At 39.6% G+C, this 14,298-nt stretch overlaps 2 protein-coding genes and 1 long non-coding RNA gene across 4 annotated transcripts in view; 1 reads left to right on the forward strand and 2 right to left on the reverse strand.

Moving 5' to 3' along the window:
- The window catches only part of LOC144056012 (uncharacterized), a 9,572-nt gene extending 6,999 nt beyond the window's left edge, over positions 1-2,573 (reverse strand). The window contains exon 1 of the long non-coding RNA XR_013294974.1: positions 2,472-2,573. This is a non-coding gene — a long non-coding RNA (uncharacterized LOC144056012). The remainder of the gene's footprint in view (positions 1-2,471) is intronic.
- On the forward strand, positions 2,305-7,244 carry cisha (cytokine inducible SH2-containing protein a). The gene is made up of 3 exons (XM_077572346.1): positions 2,305-2,996; positions 4,500-4,666; positions 6,471-7,244. Exons 1-3 carry the CDS (start codon positions 2,977-2,979, stop codon positions 6,971-6,973), a joined length of 690 nt encoding a protein of 229 aa, XP_077428472.1. The 5' UTR covers positions 2,305-2,976; the 3' UTR covers positions 6,974-7,244.
- A 138-nt stretch (positions 7,245-7,382) lies between these two features.
- On the reverse strand, positions 7,383-14,244 carry hemk1 (HemK methyltransferase family member 1). 2 transcript variants are annotated; one of them, XM_077572341.1, is made up of 11 exons: positions 14,038-14,244; positions 13,322-13,495; positions 13,157-13,248; positions 12,995-13,088; positions 11,994-12,110; positions 11,604-11,668; positions 11,469-11,518; positions 11,285-11,390; positions 10,061-10,156; positions 9,777-9,871; positions 7,383-9,572 (listed from the first exon to the last, which is right to left on the reverse strand). In XM_077572341.1, the coding sequence occupies exons 1-11, from the start codon at positions 14,101-14,103 to the stop codon at positions 9,337-9,339; spliced, it is 1,191 nt and encodes a 396-aa protein (XP_077428467.1). In that variant the 5' UTR covers positions 14,104-14,244; the 3' UTR covers positions 7,383-9,336. The 2 variants fall into 2 exon arrangements, with proteins under 2 accessions (XP_077428467.1, XP_077428468.1); XM_077572342.1 differs by having other exon boundaries at positions 9,389-9,572; positions 9,777-9,887.
- Positions 14,245-14,298: the final 54 nt, after the last annotated feature.

The raw sequence follows: 14,298 nt of genomic DNA on the forward strand, positions 1-14,298 counted from the left end.
TTACATTTTTTTTTAATAGTTTTTAAATGTATTAACTGTACATGAAAAATTATGAAGTTATCAAATTCATTCTGGACAAAATGTTAACTTTTTATTGCTGAAAATGTCTCAATGAGACAAGTATCCCTTTAAGGATAAATGCTAGGATATCAGGTGTTTCTTTAAAATGTATTTTCTTTAGAAAAATCTTTCTTTAAAAGTATCTGTCTTATCATATCTTTTTTTTCTTTGTGTATCAAAAGTACTTTTGGTAATGGTTTTTGACTAACTCAATAGTTGAGTACCAGTATAAGTCTGGGGAAAAAAGATAATTGTATAATAATAATAATAATAATACAATTATGAGTTTGAGTGAAAGTGTTGCATTGATAAAACCTTCACTAAATGGCCAATTTTTAAGTAAGATTTTAACATCCACAAAGGTCATGTGTAAAAATTACACAAGTGTATAAAAAAAATTAAAATAAAACAAAATTACTCAACTTCTGATGTAGTGGAGAAGGAAGTATCAGTGTAAAAAAAAAAAAGAAGAAGGAAAAAGTGGATTTTACCGTAAGAGGCAAGATGTAAACAGAAGTTATTGTGTTTCCCTGGCAAGCAAGTATTTTCACTTCGACAACGAACACACCCTGTCTTGCGGTGTACATTCCGGTCGTCTTCCGTTTGTTGTCATTATGATCCGCATTAGCAATTTTAACTGTCATTAAGTGTCAACATTAGTCATCAACCGTGTATATTTAGATCTTGAAACAATAAAACATTCTTACCTTACCGAATGGGAGAACAGTTTGGGTTGTCATCAGGAAAAAAAAAAAAAAAAGCTGAGTAACTGTAATTGCTATAGTAAGGAGAGAATTAACTACTGAGCATATTTAAACTCCCTTGCTAACCAAAACAGCAGCACCTACCAAAGCACTTAAACAGTCTGTCAAATACATTGACATATGGAGAGCTTTTAAGTTGAGAGGAAGTGAGGAAGTGAAGAAGCGGCAAGGTCGAAGGTCGAAGCCCAGCGCGGCATCAGAGGGTAAGCAAGCGTGAATTGATATTAAATCAAATACCAAAAAATTCAAAATCCTCACAAGCGAATTGAATCATTACATCTTAAAATCCTTGAATCGTATCACATTTAGTTTTTGGTAAAAAAAAAAATACCACAAAACCACGAGAACATGCAATCTCAAAACAGAGATTCAAACCTGGAGCTCGCTCTCAAATGCAAACGTACTAACCACTAGGTTCCGCTGCTGCCAATAGTTTGCTCATGGATTTCTTGTAACATGTTTTTCCCCCACACTATGTTCACTTGAAATCATATCAGGCTTGCTTTAATATAATTAGCACAGCCACTATTTTATGTAGAGAACTTGAATATGAATGAACACGGTTTTGCACAACAGCAGCTCAAAATAAAGTAGGTAGGGTCAAGGGCAAGGTCATCCAGTGCATGATCGGCCTTATGTGGCCTCCATGGACAATTTTGAATCCTCAATAAACCTGTGCAGGTTTTTGGAATGTGGGAGGAAACCCAGGAAGAACACGCAATTTCCCAAACAGGAAAGCCAGACCAGAGATTCCAACCCTGAACCACTAGTATACTGTGCTGACCTGTTAAGTCACAATTTGGCAACATTCGGATGAGCTCAGAGACATTTTGGGAAATGGTTTACTTATGTAATGTACTGAACATAAATATTTCTTCTTCTCTTTTTTTTTTTTTTAACCCAACAACTGCTCAACAAACATAAGTCGGGTAAGGGGCAAGGTCATTCAGCGCATGCTCAACCTCATGTGGCCTCATGGTGCAGCACAGAACTGAGTTCATCCGTTCCAAAACATGTCACCCTGGGCCTTTTAAACTATTGCATTTCCTCGTTGGCAGTCATATTATCGACATGTTGCCCCTTGCTCGTTGCTGCCCTCTTGTGGCCAGAGAGCTCCGTGAAACAGCTGATATTGGTGCATATAAAACAGACTCAAATGCGCGGAGACGCTGCAATTTTATACAAGCCAAGGCCTGTAAGCAGAAGTTAAAAAAAAAAAAAAAACACACACAAGCACACACACAAGTGTGGACAAAGGACCACTGTCAGCAATTATTGATCATCCCCCTCCCTATTTTTTTTTAAACTTGGTTGTGATTCTATAAATCTGAAAATATTGCCCCCAGGGGTTCAAGAAACGCCCCTGCCGGGCATGACTAGTATCTTTAATGTCGAGGCGGTGAATTCCCAGAATGAAGCTCTCACCGGGGGCGGTCCGGCTGGGCGGAGTCAAAGCGCAGGCAAGCTTTATTCCTGGAAAGCGAGTAGAGAGAAGCCAGCGCTCGATTCCCGGGAGCGCGCACCACTTCAGCGAACGCAGCAGACGGCGGGCGGGCACAGAGAACAAGAGGAGGGGCGCGCGCACAGACACGCACAAATACACACGCATCGTAAAAAATAAAATAAAAAATGAAATGAAAAACTCACCCAACCGAAGTAAAATGGGATTATTCGCCACGAAGAGTCGCGTTTTAAAAAGGAGAACGCGTCGGGGCTCGTGCGCGCGCGCACAAAGCGGCCGGAGAGGTGACGTCAGAGCTGCCGGTGCCGAGAGGCGTTCTCAGAATAGACTTCTAGGAAACAGTCAAATTTAAAAAAGCCAAGCCTTTTTGCTGCGTCCCTTTCGCACATTGGAAGCTCTCGATTCTGGCGACAACACACTCCACACAACGAGGCCGCTCAACCTAACTCTGTTATTGAAAAAGCCTAAATAAACGTCGTCTATTTTTCAGCGTCAAGCAGGAGGGCAACGCGCGTTTACCGAAACTGGGTGATAACCATCGCTTGTTTGTTTCTAATTACATTTTTTTTTCTTACAAGTTTTTTTTTTCATTTTCTTAGCCTTGTCTTTTTCTTTTCGTCTTCTTTTTTTTTTTTTTTTACAAAAAGGGGGAGATACGACTGGAATTAAAGTGTGGCTTGAAGAAGTAGTATGATTCTCTGTGTGCCAGGGTGAGTACATCACGTCTTTGTTTGCTTTTATGTCAACAACAAGACATCCATGCGAATCCATGATGCAACCGCAATTAAATAACTTCAATACTGTATATAATTTCATGTAGTGAATTCATCGTTATTTATTTATTAGGCTATACATATGCGAATGTGCGTGCGCTGTATGAATAATTTTACCACATTAAATTGCATTTTAGACAGTTTGATACTTAAAAAAACAATGTGTTTAAGTGATAGTCACTGGAAATGCAGAAAGCTTAGTTATTTAGTTTCAAATGCAGTATTAAAAAAACAAACAGTGACGGTAAAACTGTGACAAACTGGTTGCACGCGTTCTTACCTTGTGGAGATGAACAATAGTCTCACTTTTTAAAATCGTACCTCGAGGTCCTATTGAAACTAAGACTACTAATTTTTCTAGCCATTATTGTTATACTGTTTTTTACTTGCATTATGATTTTGCATGCATTTTTTTTGTTAAATCTAAATCATCAAACAATTACGCAAACTGTACCCAAAAGTAAACATGGAGGAAATTGTTATTTGTTTATGACAAACAATCTAATACACATGAATTGTACTTTTAGGGGAAGCAAGTCTTGTGTGGAAAAAAAAATTGCCTAAATGATAAGAATAGGAAAAGGACATACTGCAACCCAAGTCACACACGGCATGCACATTTGCCGTGTATTTATCATTTTTAAAATGATAATCCTAATTTTATGAAGTTTTGGGCTGTTTTAATTAAAGGCCTAAATAACACAATATGTCAAAACTCTGATCATTTGTTGTGTTTGTAATTAACATTTGAACAGATCTCACCGTTTCATCCTGATGATTTTAATTTAACCTTAAGGAGTCTTTACGGTGACTCCTGGGAGTAAATTTACCTTTTAACATTTGTTGTTAACAAATAGCTTTTTAAACTAATTCATCACCGTTTTATCCACTATTAAGAAATTTTGGGTCATGTTGAAAGTCAAAACACATTATGTTGACACCTGAAGGAAACTATATAAATTTGTTTTGTAAAAAAAAAACATTTAACTTGATATCACTGTACTTGATGTCACGGTTTAATCTGAACTAGAAGTTTTGGGCCGTGTAAAAGTCTTTAATCAAGGTATTATGTTGATTCCTGGGAGTAAACTCTGCTGTGAGCTTTTGTTGTGTTTGTCAACAGTATTATGCTCATTAGGATAAAGTGTAACGCCGTGTTAAATCCTGAATAATACATTAAATTGATTCCAGGGAATTAGCTCTGATGTAAACAATCATTGTGTTTAACTGCTATGATTACTATATTAGCCTCATTTTAACAAAGTTAAACAACACATTATGTTGACTCCTGGGAGTGGCCCATTTGTTGTGTTTTACACATCAACGGCATTCACACTAAAATCATTACACTCGATGCATTTAAAATCTAAACAATACATTCAGTGTGTCTTTTGTTTGTTTCCCACTTTAAACTAATTAAGCCGTCCGTGTCATTTTCAGTCCCCGAGGTCATTTGCCCACTGCTCCAACGACTGAGGCCCCCCACAGGGGCATGCGGGCAGGGACGGTCGTGCCTACGCCTTGCCTTCAGAGCAGCCCGCCACTATGGGATCCCACCAAGGATCTGCGGGCCATTGCCAGCAACTTCTGCTACCTGGAAACATCAGGTGCGGTACGAGCATACACGACAGACTCGCCAAGTTGTCCGTAAAAAAAAAACAACGACTCTACTGTTTCCTATTGTTGACGTACTGCTGGAATTAATTGTTAACAGTAAAAGAGCCCTACACGTATAAAAAGTCTCGACACCCCTCAGATGATTTTATGATAGAATGCGACTGGTTGATATACAGTGTACGGGGGATATAAAAAGTCTACACACCCCTCAGATGATTTTATGTTAGAATGCGACTGGTTGATATACAGGGGATATAAACCCCTCACTCTATGGGGTGTGGTTCATTGGTAGAGTGTTTGTCTCGCAACCCACAGGTTGTGGGTTCAATCCCATGCTATTGTGATCATGTCAAGTATCCTTGAGCAAGATACTGAACCCTGAGTTGCGTTATCAGTATGAATGAGTAGTTGCCTGGAAAGTGCTTTGAGGGCCTGTCGAAGGTTTTTTTTCATGTTCATATTCATGACCTACAAGTATTTTACATATACACATCATTGACGTCATTTTGACTTTTCTGTGTTGTTAGAATAGGTTGGTGACTTCCGTTTCGAATTGTATTTGTGCCACGAAATTGATACTTAATGGCCTACATTGCTCGTACAGTACTGAGCAGCAATAAGTTACTTTTTGTGTTCAATCATTATCGTCACACTTTTTCCCGGTATTGTTTTTGATGACGTCACGATAAACAAAAAGAAAAAGTCATTTGTTGACTTAATCGTGTCGATTAGGGATGCCGAATTTGTTTTCATGTCGCGCTACATTGGAACTAAGGTTAGCCTCGGTTATACAGTAACGCTGAAGCCATAAACGTATAAACTCCTCACAATTGCCCGTGTTTTTGTTTATGATTAAATGTAACCAAATTTATAGTATGATTCGTGAGTACAAGGGTCCTCTGCGGTTTGCAGTGGCAACGTAACAAATCAGAACCCGATGCTTAATCTATGACTAACCTAAGGTATGCAGTAGTAGACATAATTTCATTACATATTTTGATTTAAAAAAAAAAAAAGTAGTGGTAATCGAGCATGCCTTCTTGTGCCGCCGTAATCTTCCGCATCTTCACAAAGTAGCTCATTTGGTTCTCTTCATAACCTCAAAACCGCATAATTACAGTAAATGTTGGCTTGAAAAATACTTCTAAGCCATATATATAAAAGCTATGAAAACAAGGAAGTACAGTGGTAACCGAACGTGCCGCACGACGACGTATTTTTACGCCACTGCTCATGCTAGTCCCTTGTGCACTGTTTGTAACCTAAAAATATATTTAGTCTATATTTTTATGAAAGACACACGTAGGCAAAAAAATACAAATGGAAAAGCAATCAATACGGTGATAACTTGAGTGTGCCACGTGAAGACTTATTTTTACGGCGATGTTCAAACTAGTTCATTACGCCCCATTTGCAACCTTGAAAATTGTATGTATGTATAAACACTTCTAGGTCGTAAATATAAAACAAATAAATGAAAAATAAGAAGTGCAGCAGTCTTGTTGTGTCGCATGATAAAGTATTCCTACACTCAGTTTTCTTCATTACCTCAAAATTGTCGCAACCGTCTAAACCAAGGCCGCTTTGTATTTAACTATTGCAAAAAAACTGACATTATCTCCAGGCCTTGGGTTTGACAGTTGCTCGTTATCAGTCTCACATAAGAACGATTGAATCTTTTGAGGCATACTTTTCTAGGAATTTTGGGTTGAAGGCTCGGAGGTTTCCGTATGCTTTGAATTCTTTCAACAAAGGCTGACAAGAGGTGTACTAACATGGCGCTTATGTGTGCAGGGTGGTACTGGGGAGCCATAAGTGCGGCGCAGGCGCACGGCGCACTTCAAGAGGCCTCTGAAGGGGCTTTTCTGGTACGGGACAGCAGCCACCCTCTGTACATGCTCACCCTTTCGGTCAAGACGGCCCGAGGTCCCACCAGCATACGGATCCAGTACAGCTGCACTCGCTTCTTGCTGGACTGCAGCTCGCCGGCCCGGCCCAGCCTGTCGTCCTTCCCCAACGTGCCCAGCCTGGTCCAGCACTACATGGGACCGGAGAGGCGAGCGGAAGGCGAGGAGGGCGGCACGGCGGCCAAGGAGGCCTCTTCCAAAGTGACAATCCAAGAAGCGTCGGCGTCGGTGGTGCTGAAATTAAAGCGGCCCGTGTACAAGCCGCAGTGCACGCCCTCTCTGCAGCACCTCACCCGCCTCGTCATCAACAGGCATTCGGAGCGCCACGACCAGCTACCACTCCCCAGGCCTCTGCTGCGTTTCTTACAGGAATACCCTTTCAAGGTATGAGGCTTATCTCGACTGCAAAGGAGGACAAACACACAAACAGGTCCTTTTTTCCCCCCCCCCTCACACGGAAATGTCATTTGCTGCTTTGGAACTTTGGACACAGGGTCATTATTTTTTTAAACATGTATAAATTCAGTTCATAACAGTGTGCGCGAGTGCGCGCATGTGTGTATCACATTTGGACTGAATTGCACGAGATGTACATAAAGTGATTCCATTTACGCACTTTTGACGTTTTATTTTTCTCAGTAAAATCTTTTTTCTACCTTTACATGTGTAATGTGTTTTTCTTCTATTATATTGTTTAACCATTTCACTCTTAAAAAGACAGAAATTCTAAAAACTTAAGTAGGAAATAAACTACTTTTTCTACCTTTTTAAAGAATATTTAAATACAGCATATACGGCTCTGGAAAAAAAATGCCTGCTGTACCAGTACTTGCATCAAAGTCTTAAAGAAAAAGGATTCTAAAAGTGGTAATACTACCACTGTTGGCACACGGGCTCCCTCTAGTGGTATGAAGAAACATCTATCTAAATACAGTTCAGTTATATTGAACTTTTTAGCATAAACCATTTGCATAATTTTTTTAAGAATGGTTTGTTGACATACTTTCCCCCCCCCAGGTAGAATTTTTAATAAACTTCTATGTGCAATAACTTTGAATTAAACCATTATTTAAGTTTTTTTTTCTTCCTATAAAACTGCAAAATTATACACTATAGCTTACAATAATATCAACTATTGACTTTTTAAGAACAAAACGTACGCCTCCTTTTTTAATGAACACCTAGCCTTGTTATGCTACTGTATTTCAATATTTGTCTTGATGATGGTACTTGGAGAGACTTTTTTTTTAGGTGCAAAAATGTGAGAACTACTAATGTATACATTTACATAAAATGATAAACACACGCGTTTCTTTGTTGAAGTTTTGTTGGCCTGGCATTTTTAAGCATAAACCGATAGTGTTGTAGGAGTTTTAATTTTTGTCCAGCACTGTACACATGATTTGTGGGTTAATTATTTTGGAGCTATTTGCAACGTTTCCCATGTGGTTTTATTTGCTTTTGAAATTGCATATTATATACACGACTGTTGAAAAGTTTGGGTCACTCAGGAATGTAACTTTTTGAAAGGAAACATTAGTCTACATATAGTGTATATAAATACAGTTGTGCTCAGTGCTCATAAGTTTACATTCCCTGGCAGAAATTGTGAAATATTGGCAATTGTTTGGAAAATTTGTCTGATGACTGAATAGGGACCATCTCATTGTTTTTTTTTTTTATTACAATAATTTGTTTAATGACTGTGCTATTCTGAAATGCCTTAGTTAGATTTGAATCCCGTTAAAATAAGTATGTTTTTCCTCATCACTCGTGTACAAATTTAGTCAGCATATGTAAATTTAGCACAACTGTATAAACGCAACCGTTCATAACCTTTGGGTTATTTGCGAATGTCTTTTTTTTTTGGGCGGAAAATGGCTTTTTTCAGTAAAGATTATATTAAATTAATCAGAAATAAAATGCAGATATTGTAAATGGGTAAAAAATAAAAACGAAAAAAAAAGGACATTTTTATGTGTCCCCGCCATCCAAATAAACAAACAAAAAAAAACTTTTGAACAGTAGTATATGCAATGCCACATGTGTTCTTGCATGAAACGGTCTGGTTGACCCCAACCTTAGATGGGTCGTGTATGTATAAATATCAAGTTCCTCAGTCCTATATTAAAGCTCTTATCTTTAAAAATTAAATATTGTACTTCATATATTCACACACGGTGACGAGGACTGTTGTGGCACACGTTACTTCTCCCAAGGAGGTGGTCCTTTGTTTGTGTTAAGAAGGATTACACTAAAACTACTCGATTGATTTCCACGAAATGTCGTTTCATTTCAAACCTTTCCCGTGCGAAGCTCGGTGACGTATTCTGTCATACACAGATGATGATGACAATTTTGGTGTTGCTCCAAATGAGGATTGTGTTGGCCTTGGCAGCATATCGGGAAATATTTGAGCCTTTTGATCGGCTCGGGAATAAAAAATAAAAAATAAAAAAAAAGGACGGTGCGGCCTTTGAGCTTCGAGTGAGCGCGAGATTGCACGAGGCAGTAAAGGCCACATTGTGCGTGCATGTGTGTGCGGCTGCATCTGAGTCAGCGAGTGGACGAGCAAAGGGGAGGACCGTTCATCAGGCGATTCACAGAACTACAAAATGCTTCCAGGGAGGAGGGTACGATTCTGAGAGAGAGGCTTCTAAGAAAAGCCTTGGTAATTACCTTCAGCTTTGAGCCGCTTTTGTGCCATCGCACACACATTTTTCTGCGTTACTGTGGCACGAGACTCACGCGGATTAAAAAGCGCAGCGGCGGGTCGATTTATATGATTCCTGCCGCAAATAAGAAGAGTTGTGAGCGATTAAAGCTGGTGCGTGTTTGGCGGCTTGGGAGTGGAGGGGTGGAGTGGGAGCTGGGCAGCAGGGGCTATGGCGACCTGGCCTAAAGCCAAGGTAATAGGATCTTGCCTTCTCAACCCAGGTGCAGCTTGTGGTCGTTTGACTTGTCTCGCCGAAGGATGCAAAATCTAGGCCTGGGAAACACAGACAGATCAGTGTCATCCTTTCCGAATTTGGACATCGGATGTGAAGGCAGCACAGAGCATTACACGCACTTCGTGTCTAATTTTGAAATGAAGTTAAGATTGTCCGTGCAGTGGGAATCTAATAGACAGTCATGGGCCTGCCTGCCTGCCTGCCTGCTCGATCAAATTTAGCATTGGGCTCTTTGGACGGACCTGCTGGTGATGTCGTGACGCGTCTCTGCCAAACGCAGCCACTCCACGTTGACCTCCAACCAGTGCCGAATGAGCAGGGGGTGTCTGGGGTCCACCTCCAAGTAAACACAGCTGTTGTTTATGCAGGAAAAGAGCACGGGATTGATTTAAATGCAATTACAATAGCACAAGATTATCACAAGCAGCTTTTGGGTGGAGAACACTAGCACATGTCTTATTCAAAAGGCTTAGGGGCAACGCCGTAATATGGGTTGTTAAAATTATAAATTGCATCCGGACATTACCCGTCATCTGACAGAATCCGTGGAGCCAGGGTTAAAATGTTGCGGATCACATTCAAACCGTCTTTTCCCCCGTCCAAGGCGGCGTGGTCCTCAAACCTGCAAACATACAGTATACAATTAACATTTCTTTCAATTGACTTTTTCCCCCCATTTCCCTTAACAGTTTAGACCTGGCGCAGATATGTGCTCTAGTGAAAATAGATGAATGGATATTTCTGAGGCAAAATACTGACAAATTAATTTAATAAACATATTGGGCAAACAGTCTACTCAGATCCCTTCAAATATTACAAATATTCAATAAATAGACAACCCCAAAAGGCCAAGCAAAACATACCAGCTAAAAGGAAAGACTCATGTTACTAGTGCTAGCCTGCTGCTATAGCTAAAGAGGTGGTTTGGAAGATGCTAACATTGGCTACCCAGCAATGCTTTTCTCTTTTTTTTCTTTTTCTTTTTTAATGTCAAACCTTTCACACCATTTTGTTTGTTTTCACATTTGTGTTACATATTTTCAAGTGGCAAGAGAAAAAAAAAATCTATTTCAAGAGATTATTATTTACAAAGACATCTAAAGCAAGGGAGCTGAGCTAACAGTGCTAAGTTGTTGCTAAAGTAAGAGGCAAGCTAACTTACTACAGTTTATTTACCAAACAATGAGTGAAAGAAGTTCTTTTTTTGTTATGCTAACATCGCTACACAGTTTTCAGCTAAATCAGTGAAGGGCCAATCTTTGCATAGTAATAACTAACATTTTTTGCATACCCACTAAAGCCTGCGCCCAAATTTCAGCACTATTAGCTAAAGCAAGTTAGCTAGCTGATAACTAGTTTTTGCCAAAAGTCAAAGAGATTTCTGATAAAATAAATAAATAAATAAAATAAAATGTAATACCCAGAAAAAAAACGTTAAAAATGTTAGCAATTATAATTAACGCTTTCTGAGTGGTCATAAAAGCAATGCTTTGCTATTTTTAGCACCATGCGTCCTTATTTAATAACTACATAGGATCTCATTAATACTAATAATGAATGTACAGATGAAATGGAGTTGACTGTTTTTAGGCGGTAAACATTCACAAGTCAGAATAAAACTCCACCAAGGAAGTTTCACTTCCCATTGCAATTATAAATTGTCCACACATCATCAAAACACTTCCTGTTTCTCAAAGTTTTTTTACACAATATTATCTATTTCCTTTTTCCCCCGCTCATCATTTGTTACCTCAAAATTTCTGGTTCCAGTGAAGGCAAATCTTCCGAGAAGAGATAGGGAGGGTTACTGACTAACGCAGAGACATTACTGCACAGCTTCAACACGATCTCAGCATCTGGCAAATCAAATTAACAATTACATGTGTGTGGGTGTTTTTCTTTGTGACAAACTGTCTTGATCAGCATTCAGTTACCTTTTGTGACATCTGCTTGACAAACCTTTAATCTGTCTTGAAGTCCTAACCTGTTCAAATAAATAAATGGAACAAACATATGTTAAATGAAACACAGACACACATTAGGATTTTAATGACTGTAATGAAAGTTACCTTAATGCATTTTCTCTTGTCAATTCCACAGCGTCTAAACTTTGGTCCAGCGCAATGGCTCTGAGCTACAGTTGAAAACACACTTATTGTTTATCATCAACGAAGAAATCTTTGCAATATTTTGCTCATATTGTTATTATTATGTTTGTTTACTATGTAAAAAGATGTCATTTGGCTTCATCAGCGAGCAAAGTAGATACATATGGCATGCAATTATGTGTTCATAATTGTTAGAAATGATGCCATGCCAAGCAGTGACACAGAACCACCCCCAAAACATAGGCTGAGTTCAGTGACACTAAAATATAAACAATTAAGTTGGATAACGACCAAATTAGTTTCTCCCAATAAATGAATGCCTTATAATCAATAAATGAGTGAAACGCTGACCCGAGGCAGATTCTTCAGCAGGCTGAGAGAAATAGCACCGGAGCCGCATCCCACCTCCAAACACGTAAGTGAGCCGGTCTTCCTCTTCAGATCAGTCAGGACCAATTCGACCAACTCCTGCACCAACACACAACACAGTACTTGTGATGCTACAAAGCACTGTAGCGGTTGGATGATTTGAGATTTTTTTTAGATGACGGTAATGTAATGAATAATGAATAATAATAATGAATTCATTCTTTTCAGCACAATACAGGTGTGATGTTGGTGCGTGTTCTGATCAGGCTAAAGTTCCGTTTTATTTGACATAACATTTTGGGGATGAAGATGGACCTTCACTTCACATGGCTGCCCTTGTTCCTTGATTTATTTACATTGTTCATGCACTCACACATTCACACTGTGGTGGCGGTAAGCTACTTGAGTAGCCACAGCTGCCCCCGGGGCAGGCTGGCGGAAGCGTGGCTGCCAGTGTGCGCCTACGGCCTCTCCGACCACCACCAAACATTCGCACCTTCCATACACCAGTGTGAGTAGCACTGGAGGCAATGTGTGTGAAGTGCATTGCCCAAGGACACGACGACACATGACTTGTGGAGAGCGAGGGCTCGAACAGTCGACCTTCTGGTTACTGAACGACCTGAGCCACGGCCGCCACAATGATGGCTTTTCCCAAGCGCCATTCATGTGCATTGCAGTCTGGAGTCATGAATGTCTATAAAATGTCACCAGGTGCTTAAAAGCCTCTAAGTATGGCTACATATATGACAGTTGAGTCTGGAATGAATAAATTCACTTTACAAGATTTCTTATGGTAAAAATTCATTTGAAATTAGAACCACATGATCAATTCAACCAGCGTTGCAGAACAGATGATGTTCAATAGGCTGCACTTAACGCCACATTTGAGTTCATGTATTGGCTAAATGCATTGCAGCATTGCCTTGACATAACGCTCGATGACGACATGCACTTCAGTATTCTCAAGAGTTCTCTCAAACCTCGGTTTCAGGTCGTGGAATGAAAACGGGAGGCCTCATCTTCAGCGTCATATCTCTGAAATCCCACTCCTCGATCACATACTGCACAGGCATCCTGACATATCATTGTAAGTCAGTTCAAATTGATATAAAAGACATCTAATGTTTGTATAGACATACAACCTGGAGAGGCGTTTTTTGCAGAGCTTCCATATTTGCTGGGTTTCTTCTTGGGTAAGAAATGCAGACAACTTCTCTCGCTCGACACCTTCTATCTGACAGTTACAGATGGAAAACTAAGTCACACAGGGTTAGGGAATAGATCATAGAGCACATTCCTCGACTCACAGTTTTAGCCCCAAGCACATGGGCGATGATGTACTGGCTGGAGAGGTCAGGTTCAGTCACACCATTCATCTCAAAGCGTTTTCTCCAAATATCCACTGCTTGCAGTGCATTTATCCTGCCTGAGGGGGAGGCCTGGGAACAGCATGGGCGCACTGCACAGAAGCCCCAAAGTTCCTAAAAACATTAGATTGCAAAAATATTTAATTTAACAGTTTATCACATTTACAACCATTACAAAAGCAAACATCAGCATGACAACATTGTCTTTTACACAAATGTTTGCAAAATTGTTCTGATGAATACGTGATACTAGTTGAATGTACAGGTATATTGACACAAACTGTCAAAAACATCACAAATGACTTCAGTCAACTGTAGCAAAATATTATTAAGATGAGGAATGAAAAGAAACTGAGAATTGAATGGTGGAAGATAGGAAGGATTCCAAAGGAATGAAGGAAGGGGGTCGCTGCCACTTTTGTGGTCTTCATTAGGTCAACAAAAACAAAAAACCGTTCTTGACACCCAATTAGAAATCTTTACCCATAACCCTGGCTAGAAACCTTATTTTCAAACTTGAACCCTTCCATAAACCGCTACTTTTGGAGCATTGACCCCGGCTTGATACTACTATAACTTACAAGATGGACATTTTAAACATTGATTTACAAAATTAAATTGTTTGGAGAGAAAAATGTTCGAAGTGAGCCACTTACCTTTTTCAACCCCACATTTCTGCCAACTAAATAAATGCATCCTCTGCTCACTGACTTTCTCCACATGTTTTATCTCACTTAAAGTCTTGTTGTGTTAAATGGGTCACGTTTAATAGTCACATTAGCGATTTTTAGCCGTCTAGTGTGGCATTTATTCGACATTCACGTCGGCAAGAAGAGTTCTTGTCGCTGTACATAGCGCAGTAGCAAACCTCTTGTAAGTCTTAAGTGACGTCACATGAGTATTTGCGCAAAGACCGC

This window comes from Vanacampus margaritifer, chromosome 8 (genome assembly GCF_051991255.1).
Source record: "Vanacampus margaritifer isolate UIUO_Vmar chromosome 8, RoL_Vmar_1.0, whole genome shotgun sequence".
NCBI classification, from domain to species: domain Eukaryota; kingdom Metazoa; phylum Chordata; class Actinopteri; order Syngnathiformes; family Syngnathidae; genus Vanacampus; species Vanacampus margaritifer.